At 39.4% G+C, this 19024-nt stretch overlaps 1 protein-coding gene across 2 annotated transcripts in view; it reads left to right on the top strand.

Annotated features, from left to right (window-relative positions):
* Window positions 1-19024, top strand: part of retreg1 (reticulophagy regulator 1) — a 34731-nt gene that overhangs the window by 3270 nt on the left and 12437 nt on the right. Inside the window, exon 4 of one of the 2 annotated variants that reach the window (XM_047368783.1) lies at window positions 18525-18587. The exons of the other annotated variant lie outside the window; for it this stretch is intronic. Coding sequence (XP_047224739.1) covers window positions 18525-18587 — 63 coding nt within the window. The remainder of the gene's footprint in view (window positions 1-18524; window positions 18588-19024) is intronic. 2 annotated transcript variants of the gene reach the window in all.

The following is a 19024-nucleotide window of genomic DNA, read 5'->3' as shown; positions in this document are numbered from 1 at the left end:
TTGCACCATGAAAGCCATCTCAATCATTGCCAATTAGATTGATGTCCAGAGCCTTCCTCCAGAATCTGGTAATGGAGAGGATGGGATGGCCTCCTGACTTCAATCTTATCGCTTGTTGGATCAGCTTGGGCATGCTGTTGTAAATGACCAACCCAACAAAATTGGCTGACAAGTTGGTTGAATAATGGGATGCTGTCCCACAGCAGTGTGTGACCAGGCTGGTGACCAGCATCAGGAGAAGGTGCCAGACTGTTGTGGTTGTGTACGGTTCTTTCAGACACCTCTGAGGCCCCTGTTGGTTAACTTGTCAGTATTTATTGTTTCTTTACACTTAAATCATTCAGCTAAATAACCAACACCAAACTGGAGACAGAAGCAGAATCAGTTGTTTGGCATTGGCAGAGACGGGTTCAAACCACAGACTCAACTCTTCAGCTCAACCCACAATTTTCCTTACAAACGTGAACCCATTTAGGGGGAAATACGAAGGATAAATGATCAATTGCCAGAAACAAATCTCCTTACTTTTGTTCTGAAAACATAATAGACATGTTGAAGGTTTGCTCATATGCTTTGACGAATCTTTCTCCATGGATATTACTTTCTGATTTAAGTAAGAACCAGTGATCTTTTTCTCCTTATAAATCCGATCATATTCACAGTTCCTGTGAGATGTTCACATCCACTCATCAAAGCCATTTTTCAGCCTTTACTGCTTTGCTGTTTAAACTGCTTTCCAAGGTGAGATGATTATATTGCAGCCTACTTCAGTGATTTTTAGGGTACAGGAATTGGCTCTGCGAGTTTGAATATATTCTGGATTTTCTCTAATCCACACGGGCTCAAATAAATACATTCACCCACACTAACATTTGTCTTTTGCTAAATATTCTTTATCAAATTAATCTTCAACCAGATGCCTTTTCTAGCCATCAACAAGCATAATTCTGGCCTGGTTGTAGTAGAGTCAAGGTTTGGACTGTGGAACAAGCATTTCAGAAGCTCAATATTAGCCGGCTATATCCATTTCAAATGTAGCTTCGATGTATGTTTGGGTTCACTGACCTGTTAGAACACCCAAGTGTGTCCAAGTTTCAACCATCAGAACCAAACTGCCACCTTCAGATGTAAGATAATTGGTTAGGATGTCCAGGAACAAGCCAATAATCTAGAAAACTGCTGGAACAACATTATCACTGTCTAGAGTGAAGCCAGTATTATGGCATAGTAGTCTGAGAGGGTGCCGATCAAGACAGAAGCCCCAAAATCAACACATGAAATTTTCAGCTGCCCACTGTGACAAGACAAATACCTTCTGGAGAAAAGAATTATGGTCAGATGGGACCAAGACTGAGCTGTTTGGGGACAATTAAAGACAAATGTTTGGAGGAGGTTTTCAAACCTAAGAACATTATACCAAACATCAAGCATGGTGGTGGTAGGATCATGGCGTGGGTCTGTTTCCCTGCCAGTAGTACTGGTGCATTGCACCATGTGAATGGAGTGATGAAGAAGGAGGCCTAACCTGAAATTGTTAAACTTCACATCAAATCAGCAGATATGATTCAATTCAATTCAGTTTATTTATATAGCACCAATTCACAACACATGTCGTCTCAAGGCACTTCACAACAGTCAGGTTCATAGGGTTAGGGTCAGTGACTTGCAGCATTCACTCCTCCTGGAAGAGCATGTAGAGACAGTGGACAGTCACTGGTGTTGACTTTGCAGCAATCCCTCATACTGAGCATGCATGTAGCGACAGTGGAGAGGAAAAACTCCCTTTTAACAGGAAGAAACCTCCAGCAGAACCAGAACCAGGCTCAGTGTGAGCGGCCATCTGCCACGACCGACTGGGGGTTTGAGAGAACAGAGCAGAGACACAAAGAGAACAAAGAAGCACTGATCCAGGAGTACTTTCTATGGGAAGGAAAAGTAAATGTTAATGGATGTAGCTCCTTTAGTCGTTTCATCTAGAAAGAAAGAACAGATAAACTCTGAGCCAGTTTTCAAGGTTAGAGTCTGAAAGAGAGCACATAGAGTTAGTCACAGTAGAAGCTCAGTCAGTAGCCATGTCTAGGAGAGAGAAAGGGTTAAACACTGAAAGACAGGGCTATGTGGATCATCTGTAGAGGGTGAGCATTAAGTTGTTGCCAGCAGAAGCTCGGACGATTCCCCTCTCCAGAAAGGTGTCACAGGTAGACACAGAGTCAGGCCAGGTGTAGCTTCTAGGAAGAGAAAAGAGAGAACAAAGTTAAAAGCTGAAATAACAGCAAATAATGCAAAATTGGAGAGTAGTGTGAGAATGTAGCGAAGAGGGTGAAAGTGGTCGTTATGTCCTCCAGCAGCCTAAGCCTATAGCAGCATAACTACACAGATAGTTTCAGTTCAGATTATTTAGTTAAATGGCGCTTATTTACAACAATGTCGTCTCAAGGAACCCCACAAAGGATCCCACTGATGGTCATTGTTATACTAAAAACCACAAGGATTGGGATACCTCTCTCTGTCAGACTGATTATAACCATTGGAAAAGAGAAGGGGTCATACAGGTAGCAGAAATGGAGGGTGTGTTTGGACCTCAACCAAAACTGAGCCGGTTTAGGCTAAACCTGACTCCCCCTTACTCCAACCAACAGGGAGGTAAAAAATAAGGAAGATAACTCAGGATAACCTAAGCAACTCTAACTATAAGCTTTATCAAAAAGGAAAGTTTTAAGCCTAGTCTTAAAAGTAGACAGGGTGTCTGCCTCACGGACTAAAACTGGGAGCTGGTTCCACAGGAGAGGAGCCTGATAACTAAAGGATCTGCCTCCCATTCTACTTCTAGAGACTCTAGGAACCACCAGTAAACCTGCAGTCTGAGAACGAAGTGCTCTGTTAGGAACATATGGACCAATCAGATCTACATACCCAATTATTGATGCAGTAGGTTGTATAATTACTCCTCATTGGAAAAAGAACAGATCAAATGCAAAGCCCTAAATTAAAATAACATTCATCCCATTGATGAGTGGATCAAAACCACACATATTTGATGCATTGAACCAACAGACCCACATAGTCTAACACATCTTATTTGCTCTCAGGCTGTCTGAGGTAAAAATAAAACACCTTGACTGAAAGTCATAAATTTGATCATGTTGACATCATATGAAGGAAGGTTTAACTGGATAAATGTGACTCTAAATTGGCTTTACATGATCCGGTAGATAAGCACATCTAACTCAGTTGGAATGATAGAAATGGTCTGCTCTCAGAGGGAGAATTAAGTTAGTCTTTTCAGCTGAATTAGGACACTGGGCGTAGAAAGCAAACTGTTGTGGTGTTTTGGAGGTACTCCTCTTGTTCTTTACATATGTGAACATTATATCTCTGCTTCAGAAACCTGCAGGAGGTTTTATCATTATCAGCTACCTGCTCAGGGATAAATTTAGTCAGATTCTGCGCAAAAAATGTTAAAACAATCAATAAAGAGTATTCATTTCGAACATTAGCAGGTGTGTTGTCAGTTTTCTAGGTTTAAGGTTGATGTTTGAATGAATGTCAGAGTGACCAGGTTTGTTTTTGTTTTTGAAGCCAGGGCTAATATTAGACACTAATCAGTAACCGCTAGGCTAATGTTTGTCATGTAAACAGCAGTCCTGCATTGAAATGCTATATTGTCAGTATAAAGTCATGACCAAAATGAATAGCTGGGAGAAAGATGCTGTGTGTTTTAGCTTAAACCGAAGAACAATAACAATAATTCACAGGCTTCAGACCCTCTTATGACAAAAAATACATTTGCATGAAGAATCAATATTTCCAGAGTTGCCCCTTCGTCTTCTTCTTCTTCAGATCTTCAGTAATTCTCTCTGACATACATGATGCTGGATTCTGGACCAACTTCTGATGTGACGTTTTCACTTCATTATTCCTGTATTATAACTGGCTCAGCTAGCATGTGGCATCGTTCAGCATTTCATTGATTTGCTGTCCGTCTGCTCATAGGGAAACTACCTCCGAACAAAGTTCTGTGTTGCTTTGTATAGCAAACATGATTTTTTCTGGATGTATTCGCCATGTTAGCAGGGTTTTAAGCTTCCAGGAGCTCATTGTTTTGATCAGGTGAGGCTGCTGGGACTGTCTTCATTTTATTGTATTTTACCCCAAATATTATTACATTTCTTGTTAAATAGTGTAATCCAACAGCTTGTTACTCCAGAACATATTGAGTTAAAAAGTCTGCTGAGAATTTTATATACTGTTGTTTTATTTCTGCTTGGAGGTCAAACTTGCAGATTTCCTGGTTATAGGAGCAAAGCAAACAGGCTCCTCCCTTTTGTTTGTGTATGAGGAAGTACAGCAGCTGTCCCAAACAGTCTGAATGAAGATTTGTTTTAACATTATTCACATCTGATGGGGTCAGTTTGTGTTTTTCGCCCCAATCATGGGAGCATGCGATGTTAGAGTCTTGTTTTCAGCACTAAAATGTCCCTCAGCACCCATCATTGACAAAGCTACACAAACTCACAAATCCAAAAGTGCACTTTAGAGATTATTATTTATGTATACGTGAAAAGTGATTATTCTAGTGTTTTGATTTTTTACCTATACTTGACAGGCTCTCTGCTACTTTTCATGTATTTATGCATTGCTGCTTGGGGATAAATAAGAAGATTTATATTGAATTGCTTTTTTAGTCTGACACAAAGAAATGAAGTCAGTCAGAAGTCTACATCCTGGAAACTAATAAAGCAGATCCTGTTTAACTTTATTAACCTGAAGATAGGAAGACCTTCAGTAGTTAGGAGCCAGACATATTTATTCATGTCCCTTCACACAACCTGCTGGAACCTCTCTGTCCTGAACAGATCTGTATTTATTCATTTTCACTTGGTTGCACCACTTCTTTCAAGGCAACTCCTTAGATACCATCTACCATACCATCTTTATTTATGACTTATTTAGCACTTTAAAATAAACTCATGTTCACAATGTGCTGTACATATACCAATAGCATGGAACAAAAGAAAATTAGACAAGATTAAAATAGACATGTTTAAAAGAAAAGTCAAGATAGAGCCAAACTATGTGCAAAACGCTTTAGTAAATAAATGCGTTAAGAAGATCCTTAAATTGAAAGAGTGACAAGACTTGTCTGACATACAAAGGAAGATCATTCCACACCTTTGGAGGAGCTACAGCGAAGTCACCTCTAAATTACGTTTTGTTTTTGCCAGACTAAGGAGCTGCTGGTCAGCAGACCATAGGGAGTGGGTAGGTATATGTGGACATTAAAATGGGGGTAATGTGTTCAGACTTTCTTTTTCCAGTTAAAAGCCATGCTGCAGCATTTTGCACAACCTGGAGGCACCTAATAGACGCATCACTAACTCCAAAATAAGGTGTCTTACAGTAATCTAGCCTGGATGTAACAAATGCATGAATTATTGTTTCAAAAAGCTGTCTCAAGAGAATGGGCTTTATTTTGGCTGACTGCCTAAAATGAAAATAGGTAGATCTCACAACAGCATTGATGTGGCTTTCAGGTTTTTGTCGTGGAAGGATCTTGGCTCGGACCAAAGTGCAGACAAGTACGGTGGCCGTGGGGTGCAAAACACTTTTACAAGTACCGAAACAAATTTACATTTCAGAAAACAAATTTACATTTCAGAAAACATTTTAACAAGATGCGAAACAAATTTACATTTCAGAAAACAAATTTACATTTCAGAAAACAAATTTACATTTCAGAAAACATTTTAACAAGATGCGAAACAAATTTACATTTCAGAAAATCAACCGGAAAGGGAATGTACCAACGCCGAGGCTGACCCGGAAGTCAACCTCAGGGCTGCATCCTTCGAAGGCCGTATTTGTAGGCCGATTACGTCACAGCGCGGCGACGAAGGCTGTCCCAATTGATGAATCATTCCGAGCAAATGCTACCGACAAATGTGTCCTTATTTTGCCCGATTTGAAGGATGCGTCGTGAGTATCCTTCGCGGCCCATCATTTCCCATCATTCATTGCGAGTCGAAGCGGATTGGTCAAGCAGGGGAAGCCATGGCGGACCATAGCAACAAAAGCTGTGAGTAAATTGTGGAAAATTACACTTTCTGTGACACAAATTCACTTCTTCAATGTTTTTAGTGCGGGAATATAACTATGTAGACGTGAAATATCTGCTTGATTTATCTAGACATCACTTAATTTCAAATGTGCTCCGACGTGTTCGGAGTTTTCCGTTCCCGGCGTAGTAACCGGCTCGCCTCGCCAGTCCTACCGGCGGTGAGGTGAGCTAGCCCGTTAGAAATCTGACCGGACTATCGGCACTAAGCTCCCGCTGGCAGTCATCACAGTGAACGTTTAACACAAGTGATTTCTAACAGTTTATGTTATTATTTTAATTGTTACTGAAAATCAATTTAATATTTCAGGTGATATTAAGGTTAACCAGAATAAATGGACAGTTTTATGTAATCCAACTGTATCGCTGGAGAGTGTGATTGAGAATAAATAAGCTTTACAATATGAATTTTTAATGAAGAAATGTGCTATATGTTTTAAAAGTTTATTTATAATTCAGTTAGCATTATAATTTCTGATTCCAGGTACAATCCAGAGACAATCATGTTCAGGTAAAAAAGATGTTTGATTTAACTAGCCAATAAACAAAGAGATAGCAACTTAATGGCTAATGTATGTTGACATATTTTATATATATATATATATATATATATATATATATATATATATATATATATATATATATATATATATATAATCAAACAGAATTTATTATGAAAAATACAAACAGCACTTTAAACAGAATGGGTGAAGAAAACATTAAAACAGATCAAGATTACAAGAAACAAAAGGCATAAAATAAAACTATGTACAAGTATTTACAATGGCGACAGCAGGATCAACCTGAGTGACTGGTTCCTGGAAAAACCTCTTCAACAGAACAAAGAGGCAGATGTCTTTCTGAACAGAAAGTCTCTGGAGATGTGGCTAAATCTCTCACAAGGTCAGAGACTTGGATGAGATGCTGCAACTGAGATCTGTGGTTAGTCTTTCTGGATGTTGAGCGAAGCATCACACAGGTGGTCTGCAGATGTTTGTGATGCCTCTCTCCGCTGTCATCGTCTATCAAGTGGGTTTAAAGGGCTGGCTGAATTGACGGCTGCCACATCACTAAGAGGTAATCGGAAAAATGCAGAATTAGAAGATGGTGCTCACAAAATATTACAATTAGTTATACCCCTCAAACATTAATCACATCTATAATATTATACTTGGCTGACACAGTAGTCATGTTCTGGTGGTACCTCCTCCAGGGCAGACACCTCAGCTGAAAGCTGGTCCTGCCAGAGAGCAACGCTGACTGCCTCAGTCCAAACCTCACCCTCATCCTCTTCTACAGCCTCCTCTGGGTCATCCTCTGCACCAAGGCAGATGTTGTGGAGGATGGTGAATGCTGTTATGACCTGAAAACAATTTAAAAGAGGGTGCATATATGTGTATATATTATGTATAATGTATATATAAAATGGATCTAGGTCAAAACTTACGTGAGGTACAAAGGTGTCATGCACCTCCAGCGCTTGCAGGAAGATGGCCCTGAATCTGGTTTTCATCATCATCATGGCTGTTAAAGCGCTGGGCTCCCACATCTTGTCTTGTCCTCTTCTAGGGAGTGATGAGGGGGAGTGGATATTGGAGGCATGGGTACCCTCCATCAGCAAGGATAAAATGCCCTGGAGGAGGATAAACTGTACAGTGGGCTGTGGCGGAGCACCCTAGAGTCATGCACTGACCCAGGCCAGCCCACATACGTGTCAATAAAATGGCTCTTAGAAACTGCCAGCAGGATTATGGAAGGGAAGAGTTTCCTGTTCCTGTAGCACTGACCATCAGGGCTGCTTGGACACCTGAAGTGGATATGGCAGCCGTCAATTGTACCCACAGCTTTAAGAAAAACTCTGTGGCGTCCAGCCCTGCAAACTCACGGGACACTGCCTTAAGTCCTCAGGGGTCTTTAGAAGGTAGATGACCTGGTGACGAATAGCCTTGATCTCCTCTGTAACTCTGTGGACGATGCGATGGACAGTAGAGCGAGGCATCCCAAACACTCTGCAGACCACTCTGTAGGATGTGCCACTTGCCACCAAGAAAAGAAAAACCAAGGTCTCAATAGTAGCACCCATCCATGTCGTCTATCCTGGTGCAAAAGATTAAGCAGCACTGCCAGAGACTCCCTGCTCAGCCGAAAATCAGGCCTAGTGTCCTCCTGGTTGAAGAAACGTTTCAGGACTGGGACACTCAGGTTGATCCTGCAGTAAAGGGGTCAGGTCTAGAAAAGGGAAGAATGGAGATGGAAAAACACATTATTTTTAAGGCATGCTTCTGGATATTTTAAGTGATCAAAGCAAGAAGATACTAATACACCCAAAACACTGCATTATTATATAATTATCTAAGAACAGCCAGAGGGGATCAAATACTTTATAATTCCCGTCTATCTTAAAATTTAAAGTTGTTGTTTATAATATATATATATATATATATATATATATATATATATATATATATATATATATATATATATATATATATGTAAAATATGTCAACATACATTAGCCATAAAGTTGCTATCTCTTTGTTTATTGGCTAGTTAAATCAAACATCTTTTTTACCTGAACATGATTGTCTCTGGATTGTACCTGGAATCAGAAATTATAATGCTAACTGAATTATAAATAAACTTTTAAAATATATAGCACATTTCTTCATTAAAAATTCATATTGAAAAGCTTATTTATTCTCAATCACACTCTCCAGCGATACAGTTGGATTACATAAAACTGTCCATTTATTCTGATTAACTTTAATATCACCTGAAATATTAAATCGATTTTCAGTAACAATTAAAATAATAACATAAACTGTTAGAAATCACTTGTGTTAAACGTTCACTGTGATGACTGCCAGCGGGAGCTTAGTGCCGATAGTCCGCCATGGCTTCCCCTGCTTGACCAATCCGCTTCGACCCGCAATGAATGATGGGAAATGATGGGCCGCGAAGGATACTCACAACGCATCCTTCAAACCAGGCAAAATAAGGACACATTTGTCGGCAGCATTTGAGGGAGAATGATTCATGAATTGGGACAGCCTTCGTCGCCGCGCTGTGACGTAATCGGCCTACAAATACGGCCTTCGAAGGATGCAGCCCTGAGGTTGACTTCCGGGTCATCCTCGGCGTTGGTACATTCCCTTTCCGGTTGATTTTCTGAAATGTAAATTTGTTTTCTGAAATGTAAATTTGTTTCGCATCTTGTTAAATTGTTTTCTGAAATGTAAATTTGTTTTCTGAAATGTAAATTTGTTTTCTGAAATGTAAATTTGTTTCGGTACTTGTAAAAGTGTTTTGCACCCCACGGCCACCGTAGACAAGAGCTCATTAGCCGCATCATAGTTTATTCCACACTCCAGGTACTATGGCAAAACGTAGCAAAACGAAGCATGAACAAAGCGAAGATTAAACAAAACATAGTCATGGTAAACGTAGCATAAACGAAGCATAGACAAAGCATAGACATAGAAAAGGAACCAGCGAGGAACTAAGCAAACAACAACTAATATACACAGAGCACAGAGAGGGGAACAAAAGGCAAGTAATCAAAGAAACAGGGAACAGGTGAAACAAATACAAAGGCTGAGGATGGGTGAAAGGACTAAACAAACAGAAAACACAAACTAAGCAAGAGAATAAATCAGAGGAGGAAATAAAGAACTAGAATAACTATGAACTAAAGTAAACAGAGAAACTAGAGGGGAATATAGAAACAATAACTTAAGAAAATAAACAAAGAGCCATAAGGAGAATCTAAATTACAAAATAAACCATCAAGTCCAAAATGTCACTCCATGACAGTTTTAGATGTGGATCCATCTTAACTCCTAGATTTGAGATGATCGGCGTAACATGCTGAGATAAAACATACTGTGACCAAATTCTCAAGATCTATGGTAGGGGTCTCAGATGCGCCACCAAAAATGATCACTTTTTTTGTTCGTTCAAGAAAGAAAGATTAAAGCCATTCAGCCCTTAATGTCATCCAGGCATTTAAACAGAAAGTCTAGTTAGTAATGCTTGTCCTTTGTAACAGGGCGATAAATATAGGAGTCATCTGCATAACTGTGAAAAGAAACCCCATGTCCCCTGAAAATAGAGCCAAGAGGTAGTAAAGTAAAAAGGAGGCCTAACATCAAACCCTGTGGGACCCCATATTGAAGAGAAGCAGCAGATGATACATTTACAGGCCTGTAATTTTCGAAAGTATGAGGATCAAGATCAGGTTTCTTAAGTAATGGTTGAATTACTGCCTGTTTAAGAATTTTAGGAGCAGCACCAGAGGACAAACTACTATTTATGATTGAGTGTACAACTGGTGCTATAGTGAGGAAGACCTCTTTAAAAAATCAAGGAGGAGCATCATATGGAGATCTTTAAACAAGCAACCACCTTTTGTAAAGAAAGCATAGAAACAGGGTCAAACTTGTCAAAGACAGCCGAGCAGATAGCAGGGACAGTAGGGTCTTGAACAAAGTGGGAGATCTAAACCTTCAAGGATGATATTTTAACACAGACAGTATGGGGAAGGACTAGCTCAATAGTTTTAAATAAAACATGGGGCTTGTGACAGTTTGCTTGAATAACAACAGAAAAGTGTTTTTTCCTAACATCCTTAACTGTCTTCTGATAAGAACTCCAGTTGTGTAGATGAGAGAAGGTGTCCACTACCCAGTCCAATTCTTTCTTAAAGCTCTGCAGAAGACTCCCTGGATTTGGTTGCTTCTTGTTGAGCTTCGTTTAACAACCCACCATAGTAATCCTGTCCTTTCTGACACACAGATGCACTACTGTAAATGTATTTTTTGAACATCCTGTCCAACTTATTGTAGCGATATTATATATTCATAGCTACATAATCCTGAGTCTGGACTGCAGCTCAGCAGAGTTGATTAATCACATATGACCTTCTAATCTAATCCTCCTTTCTGAGACTGAACCATGTGAGAAACCAGTAAACTAGTGATTCAACCTCTGATGCCTAAATTACATGATTGATCAGTCAGCAGATCAATACACTGACAGTGAGTACATTTTTAAAATAAATATGTTTTTGTTCTGTCATTCTGTTTTCATCCACAGTGATCAATGCTGCACTTGTAAACACCTTCCATTGGCCACATGTCTGGAGGTTTAATGAGGTTAATAAAATTATTCTACTTGGTGCAGAACGGTTCTTGGGTTTACTTTTCATTCCCAATCTCTTTTATTTTATTTTTGGGAAATTTAAGCAGCCGTCCTGACACAGTGTTGAGTGCGTGTTTATTTTGTCTTTACATGCAGTATAAATATGGGTGTAACAGTAAACAAAAAAGACGTTTTCAGCAAGCTTCAAGTCAAGAAAAATAAATTAAAATCTATAATTGTTTTACTTCATTCAGCAGTAAACGAAGAATTTTCAATTTCTGAAGAAACTTTTATTTCCAAAATTGAAATAGTCAATATAGATTTGCCTTTGACTTGTATTTAAACTAATAACTTAAACAGTCTGTAGTCCAACTTTTCATTACTTTCCTTTATTCTGCCACTGTTTTTCACATGTTTTCATCATGTAAAGCTCCTTAAATTGTCTTGTTGCTTAAATATGTTATACAAATAAACTTGCCCTGCCTTATTATGGTCTAAAACTTAAAAAACTGGAAAGCATAGTAACTAAGTGGAGATTTGGTTGGATTTCATGTCCAATAAAGTAGTATAAGTATAAACAATATAAACTCTTAAGAACAGTCATGCTTTCAAGACAGTTATTATGCCCATACATGAGAATAAAACATGTTTAAATCTCTTAGGAGTTGTTTTAGTATTGGTACAGCTGGTGTCCCAGCTGTACCTGAATGCAGCATGCTGAGCTGTTGGGAAAATTCCCTCCGACTTGCATTTTATGTGACGTGCAGAGTTTGGACTGATTGGATGCTACAGGCAGCCATTTGGAGGTCAGCTGATTGTTCTAAAGTACCAGAGCTGTTTACATTCAGCGTGATGTTTATGTCAGTTGACAAATTCAGTTACTAATTCAGTAAAAGATGCGTACGCTGACATAAAGTTCTGGTTCAGTCCACCTTTCTTTCTCCACTGTAGTTGCATAAGAAACCTAAATGTTCCTGAGTACGAGTACAAATAAGTACCAAACCAACAGCTTTATATACAAACCAGTCTTTGTTACAAAGTGTGCCCGTCATTTAAATGTATGATTTCCAGTTTCCTGTTTTCCAAGCTTTTAAGCTTAGGCCCTGTGTACACGACAACGATCCACTGAAAAAGGGATTGTTTTCCAGTTTTTGTTAACACATCGACATGACAACGTTTTAATTATGATCTCCATGCACACCACACTACTAGAAACGTGAAAACGGTGTAATTCTTCTGCCACGCTGTATGTCAGCGGTATGTTTTTTGAAACTCAACAACATGTGCAGGTATAAAACCAGAACAGTAACAGGGTGGGACTGTATAAAATGCGACTCCAATGATCGAGGTAATGGGGTAGAAAAAAGGCACTTTGTTGGAGAACCGTCGTCATTTTCAAAAGTCAGCAGCACAAACATTACTCTGCATCCACCATTTTAATTGTTAATATCTTCTTTTAAAATGGTCGGCATCCAGTATGTTGTGCGCGTGGCATTAATTTTTACTGATTGCAGTCATACTGCATGTGCCGGGACCTCCCCATTGAAGAAGATTATTTTTAATAAAACTGGTAAAAAATAATTGTATCTAAGGAAAAACCGAGCAGATTGAATCAAGTTCCTGAATTTGCAGCAATCCCTCCTCCTGAATGAGCATGTAGCGACATTGGACAGCTGATTGCATAGAGTACGTAACTTTGCAGCAATCCTTCATACTGAGCACAATTCCCTCTTAATTCGAAGAAACCTCCAGCAGGACCTGGCTCAGTGTGAGCGGCCATCTGCCACAACCACTAAATGGTAAACGAATCACTGAATCCAGAAGTACTTTCTACCACTAGGAACTCAGGGAACACTTCAAACCTGCCACAACCTAGAAACCTGTGAAACACCAGTATCGCTTTCAGTGAATCCAGTTTTACAGCACCACGAACTAAAAGGACGCTGACCAGGAGAAAAGACACGCCTCCAAAATCTATGTCTTTGGGTTTGACTGAATTTTGCAGCTTCTCACAAAGAAAATACAAATTCCTTCTGGTGAAAAAGAGGAGACAAAGGTTAAGCTGCTTGGCCACAAGGACAAGAAGAATGTTTGGAGGACTTCAGATAAGGTTTTCAAACCAACAAACCACCTTTTAAGCATGGTGGTGGTAGGATCATACTGTGGGGCTGTTTTACTGTCAGTGGATGTAATGATGACTCAGGAGGACATCTTCCAATTCACATTAAATCAACAGCTTGATGGTTGAAGTCTGAAGACAGGTATTCCTAGAGGACAACTATCCCAAACACACATCCCGCCTAAGGTGCAAGTGGGTTTCAGGTACCATATTCACAAATTCATTAATAAATCCTTGTTAATCAGTCACTTTTGTTGAATATTTAATTCCACTCTTTATTTTTACCTTTGCCTGTCCTAATCCTGCTAAGTCATGACCCTTGCTGAGTTTCAGGGGCTGGCTAACACTCCTTCCCTCCGTTTGAAAGGCCTGTGTTTGGCGTTTGTCCTTATCCTGCGCCACAGCTGGCTGGCTGGGATTCAGCGGAGGTGGCAGGAATTAGTGGGCGCCATCCTGGATGCAGCGCATTGGAGTTTTATAACAGAGCAATAGGCGATTTTGGGTCAAGGAGGATTCATGTTGTTCATGCTAAGAGATACAAACCAGTTACCCACTGTTTTAGGCTTACAAAAATACCACGAGCAGATACCTCTAAAGACTGAGTGGGACAAATAAAACTGAACAAAATTGATCAGGTTCTCATGGAGACTGATCTGTTGACGATGAGTCTTCTCACATTGTAGCCCTCTCTATGTCAGTGTGACATTTGGCCAGCAGGTTGGGATTGTGTTGCCAACACCTGCTGCTGTCTTTCTCTGCCGTGCTGTGGGTAACTTTACGTGAGGCTTACAGACAGTCTTGGTCAAAGGCTTGCAGGAGATTAGCTGCTCACCCGAAATGCAAACTGACAGCTGCAGGATCTATGCCATCCCTCTGTCTACGTGCTTTTTATCTGTGTGGAAAAGCAAAACTCACCAGAGATCTTTAATATTACCGAATTTGAATACTTTGACCACTCACTTTATCTGGCAGAGCTGCATTAATGCTGCACACCTATCTACGTGCAACGCATCCTTCATAAAATAGGATTTTGACTTGAGACCCTTAAAGGCATTTAATATTAAAACTGATATTTTTGCCATGTTTTTTGCCATGTTTCACCACAAGGAGGGGACTAAAAGAGAAAGAGAAACTTCCTGCTGCAGGGTTTAACTTGTAACTTTAACATATTCTAGAAGAAAATAAAGATTAAAACATTTTTACAGTCAGTCACAATTTGTTTATTGTATATGCTATAAATTCTGGAGGGAACACCTGCAGAGGTTTATTGTCTGAAGGGAGATTACAATATTCATATTCATAATGATGCAGGTAATGCACTGAACATCTTTTGCTGTGAAGCTGCATTTATTTGTGTCAAAAAATTCGGGGTAATGTCTAAATGTGTGCATAACAATTACCGGCAGGTCTCTGCAACATCAGCTTTTCATACAACAGCATGGAGATCAATGTTTCACTCACAATATGCTTCCAAACCTTGACCAAGCACGTAACTTCCTTATAACAATTTTTGATGGTTTGAGGAAGCGGTTTTTACCTTTATGCTGAACGTGCAGCTGCTTGCCTTGTATTTGTTTTTTCTTTTACAGAAGAACAAAGTTTTCTTTCTACTTTTAGTGAAATACTTCTTGTGACTAAATCACTTTCATCCTGTTGAAGTTGCTCTGGAGGTTCTGGCCCTTGCTGTGTCAGCTCTTACTTCCTGTTTTATTTTGAAAGCTGTCTTCTGTGTTCTGGTCACATCCTGTTGTTTGTGTGTAGTTTTTTTTTTTTTTTACCTTTTGTTAGGTATCCCATGATGAAGTATTAGGGTCAGTTGGTGAAAAACAACAGGGAGGAAATATTTTTGCCTCTGTTGTTGCTGCTGATCTGTTTTAAGATTAAAGATGAAATAATGAGAAAGGAGTCAAAATGATGAAAAAAATGTAGAAATAAGAAAATTAACAATATAGTCTAAATGACCTTGGCGCAGGACCTGTAGCAACCATGTCTTGTGTTTTCTTGAAATCAATGTTTGACTTTAAAAGGATTTCTTTATTCTTTTCCATTATAGAATAAAAACATCCACCTTTTTTCTCCTCTATGATTAATTGTTCTGTTGGACTGTGTTCTGTCTCTGGTTTGTATGTTAGCTCCTTAGATCCTTAGCCTCTCTTTGCTGCCATGCATCCAGTTCATGTTCAGCAATCACTCCTCAGTATTTAACCTTCTAGTTCTCTGTTATTCTCTGTGGGATTCTACTTTTGTTCTGCCATGGCTCTTGGTTCTTCCAAAGTTTCTGTTTTAACCTTCATGGTTTAGTTCGGTATGTTTTTTAGGGTGTTTTTTACCAATCATGAAATCGGGAAATTTTCTTAAGGACTCTACCTGGTCACAGCTTCTAGTCCTAACTCTCAGGTAGTTCTTGACCTCTGGGGTCTTTGGAGAGCAAAGGGGATTTACAAGATCTGCTGCCGGATGCAAAAAAACTGGAGAGGAGTGCTTGTGAAGATTGAACAATTATATCTGTGAATATAAACAGATGTCACGTTACCTATAGGGATTTTGTTTTTTATTAGTTACATATAAGGAAGGAGTCACTCTGCTGCTGTGTGTTCCCACAGCGAAAACAAAGTTTCTTAAGAGCTGTGAAATTAGACCTGTGTGTGTTTGTGACTCAGCTGTTTTTCCTGGAAATGATTCAGAATAATCTAATCAGCTTTCAGTCAGTAGCTACTTCTGTAGAATGAGTTCTCTGATTGGATGACTGATGACTGCCAACATAACATTACAGTCGTGTGGAAAGCCATCTGACGTTGTCATAGAAATATTTATAAAGAAACAGAGGAGTATTGCCTAAAAATTAATGATCTGTCAGATTTTATCTGCAAAACATTAATCTAATGTTGTTAAATTATGTTAATTGCTAAAAAGTAAAATATTTAAACCTTTCTATTAAAAGGTTTATGACCTAGCTTTTATCTGCAGTATATATAAGTTCCCATAAGCACTGGTCGTCCAAGTGTCACAACATGTAACACAGACTCTGACCACTAGATGGTAGTACTCACACTAAGTGATAATGAATCATTTAGCAAAATAAAAAGAAAACCTTTTTGTTTTGAATGATTATTTGTATCCACGTTATTTCTGGGTTTCTAAGTACTGTGGAAAAGTATAACATTTAAGTTCTTTATGAGTATGGAGAGGGACAATAGAGCGTGGAAACGCATTTTTCCAACCATCGATTCTTTTCATCTATCCTCCCTCCAGACTCTGGTTTTGCAAGTCCTATGTTTAAAGCCTGACCACATTTCTGCTGTAAATTCATAGTGATGTTTTATATTTATACTTTTAAAATAGCTTCAAAAAGAACTCTGAAAATCTGAGTAGAACCTTGATCCTTGAAAACATATAGAAGCCTGTTAACATCTTATCATCATAAAGTGATTATTGGCCATGGTTCTGAACCACAAAAGGTGGGCTACTCTCTACACGTTGGATACTCCTCCCCAAGTGGAGGGTTTCTGATCCTGGAAATATAGCTGAATGGTGCAGGAAATGGACTGGTGGATCAGGACTCCCTCTGCAGTAATGTGCGAGTTGCTTTAGTCTGTCATAACGGATGTCTTGGAGAAAGGTGATGAGCTCCAACATCTTTATAGTCAGTATTGAAAGGAGTAAACTAAGATGATTGAGGTATGTTCTCACAATGTCTTGAGGACATTTTCTCTTTGGAGGGCAGATCCAAATGGAAGGAAATCCTAAGGAAGATTCAGTATTCACTTTACTGTTTATACCTTCTGTTCCAGGCCTAGGGAGAAAAATGTTTCGTTTTTACAAGAGTGAACTGTTTTCTCTTTTGGACAATTTTCATTGTTACATTCATAGCGAAAAAGCAGGCAGCATAGCTGAGTTTAAAGTAGGGCTGCTCAAAACAGGATTAATGCAGCTGTGATACTATTTCTGAATATTGCGATGACAATATTGATTATGATTATCCCACCCTCTCCTGACTCCTTTTCTTCATCACAGTCCCTAAAGATCTTTGTAGTCTTTATTCTCGCAGCCAATAAAAATATACATCAGGTTTGTGCATCCAGGGCAGTAAAGCAGGACAAATATATCATTGGCATCTAAAATTTGCATGAAATATAACATCCTACCAGATATTGTGTCCAGGCAATCATTTGCGATTGTGATATTGCACAGATTGATACTGCAAACCTTTTGCAATAACTTGTGCTGCTCTTGTTTGAAGCATTGGGTTTCAACTTCAGTAAGAATAGTACCTTGACTTGAAAGTCTGAACTCATGACACTTGGAGTGAATTAACCAACAATTATTGCAATCTAAATGGTCCTTTGTAATATTAATATGACGCACACTCATACTGTGATGATGATGTACATGTGACATATTGCGCAGCCTGGGTGAAATGACCAACTTCTGCTCTGTTATAAAGAACTCAGGTCTTTTTGCACAGATTGAACAGATTATTTGGGCTGATTAGAGACCTGGAGGGCTGCCTGGTGGAGCAGTGGTTAGCACTGTTGCCTTGCAGCAAGAAGATTCTAGGTTATAACCCAGCCCTGGCTTCTATCTGCAGGGACTTTCCATGTTCTCCTTTTGCACGCCTGGTTTCTCTCTTGGTTCCGGCTTCCTACCACAGCCCAAAAACATGACTGTCAGGTTAATTGGTTTCTCTAAATTGGCTTTAGGTGTGACTCTGTGATGGACTGCCAACCTGTCCAGGTTGTAACCTGCCTCTCGCCCATTGACTGCTAGAGATGGGTACCCGTCTTCCCATGACCCTGAATGGATAAGTGGGTATAGACAATGGATGGATGTGTTTGGGGCGATGTTGATGTTGGGCTGGTGGGTGGGTGGTGGTGTTAGTGGCAGCTGTTTCATGAAGCCCCCCCACCACCCTCAGCCCAATTCCTCTGTATTCCTGGTGGCTGGAGGGTGGAATCTAGCGTGACCCAGTTATTTTTAGATGAGCCCACTTGAAATACTCCAAGCGGGGTTTCATTGAGGATAAACAGAAGCTGCTGTCAGACTGTGTTGCCTTGCTTTGCCTTGATCTGGCTTTATTTCACTGCTGAAAAATACTAATACATCCTCAATCTAGCATTCTACCAAAAACTTTGTTTTTGTGATTTTTCCAAGACTTTCAGAAGACTTGTACCATCATCTGGAGATGTCTCCTGAAGATCGTAGGGCAGGAATAAGGTACAACGATTTGTTTGGGAGAAAAATAACTAATATCTGGTCTATTCTTGATGTTTCATTTTTCTCGTCTTGCAATGCCTTGTCCTTTAGGTTCTTGGTTTGACAGTTTGGGAAATGATAATATTGCTTCCATAACACATTTTTAGCAGCAATTGTTTTATTAATATTTCAGTTGAGTTCTTTATAGTTCACTATAATTAGGACGTTTTTGACTTGGATTTCATGGTAAACCCAACATGTGAAGCAGCGTTAGGTGTTGCAACCCAGCTTTGCGTCTCATCATCTCGCTGATGTCCCAAATTACTTGTTGCTTTTTGGTTTCCAGTGTTGACACATTCTGGCTGGCTTTTCCTGTTGACGTTAACTGGGAATCGGATTCCGCCTGGTTACTGTATGTGTGTATGTATGCAGAACATAAACAGGGATTTGTTGCATCA

Source organism: Girardinichthys multiradiatus, chromosome 6, assembly GCF_021462225.1.
Source record: "Girardinichthys multiradiatus isolate DD_20200921_A chromosome 6, DD_fGirMul_XY1, whole genome shotgun sequence".
NCBI classification, from domain to species: domain Eukaryota; kingdom Metazoa; phylum Chordata; class Actinopteri; order Cyprinodontiformes; family Goodeidae; genus Girardinichthys; species Girardinichthys multiradiatus.
This window is presented reverse-complemented; position numbering and strand designations above follow the sequence as displayed.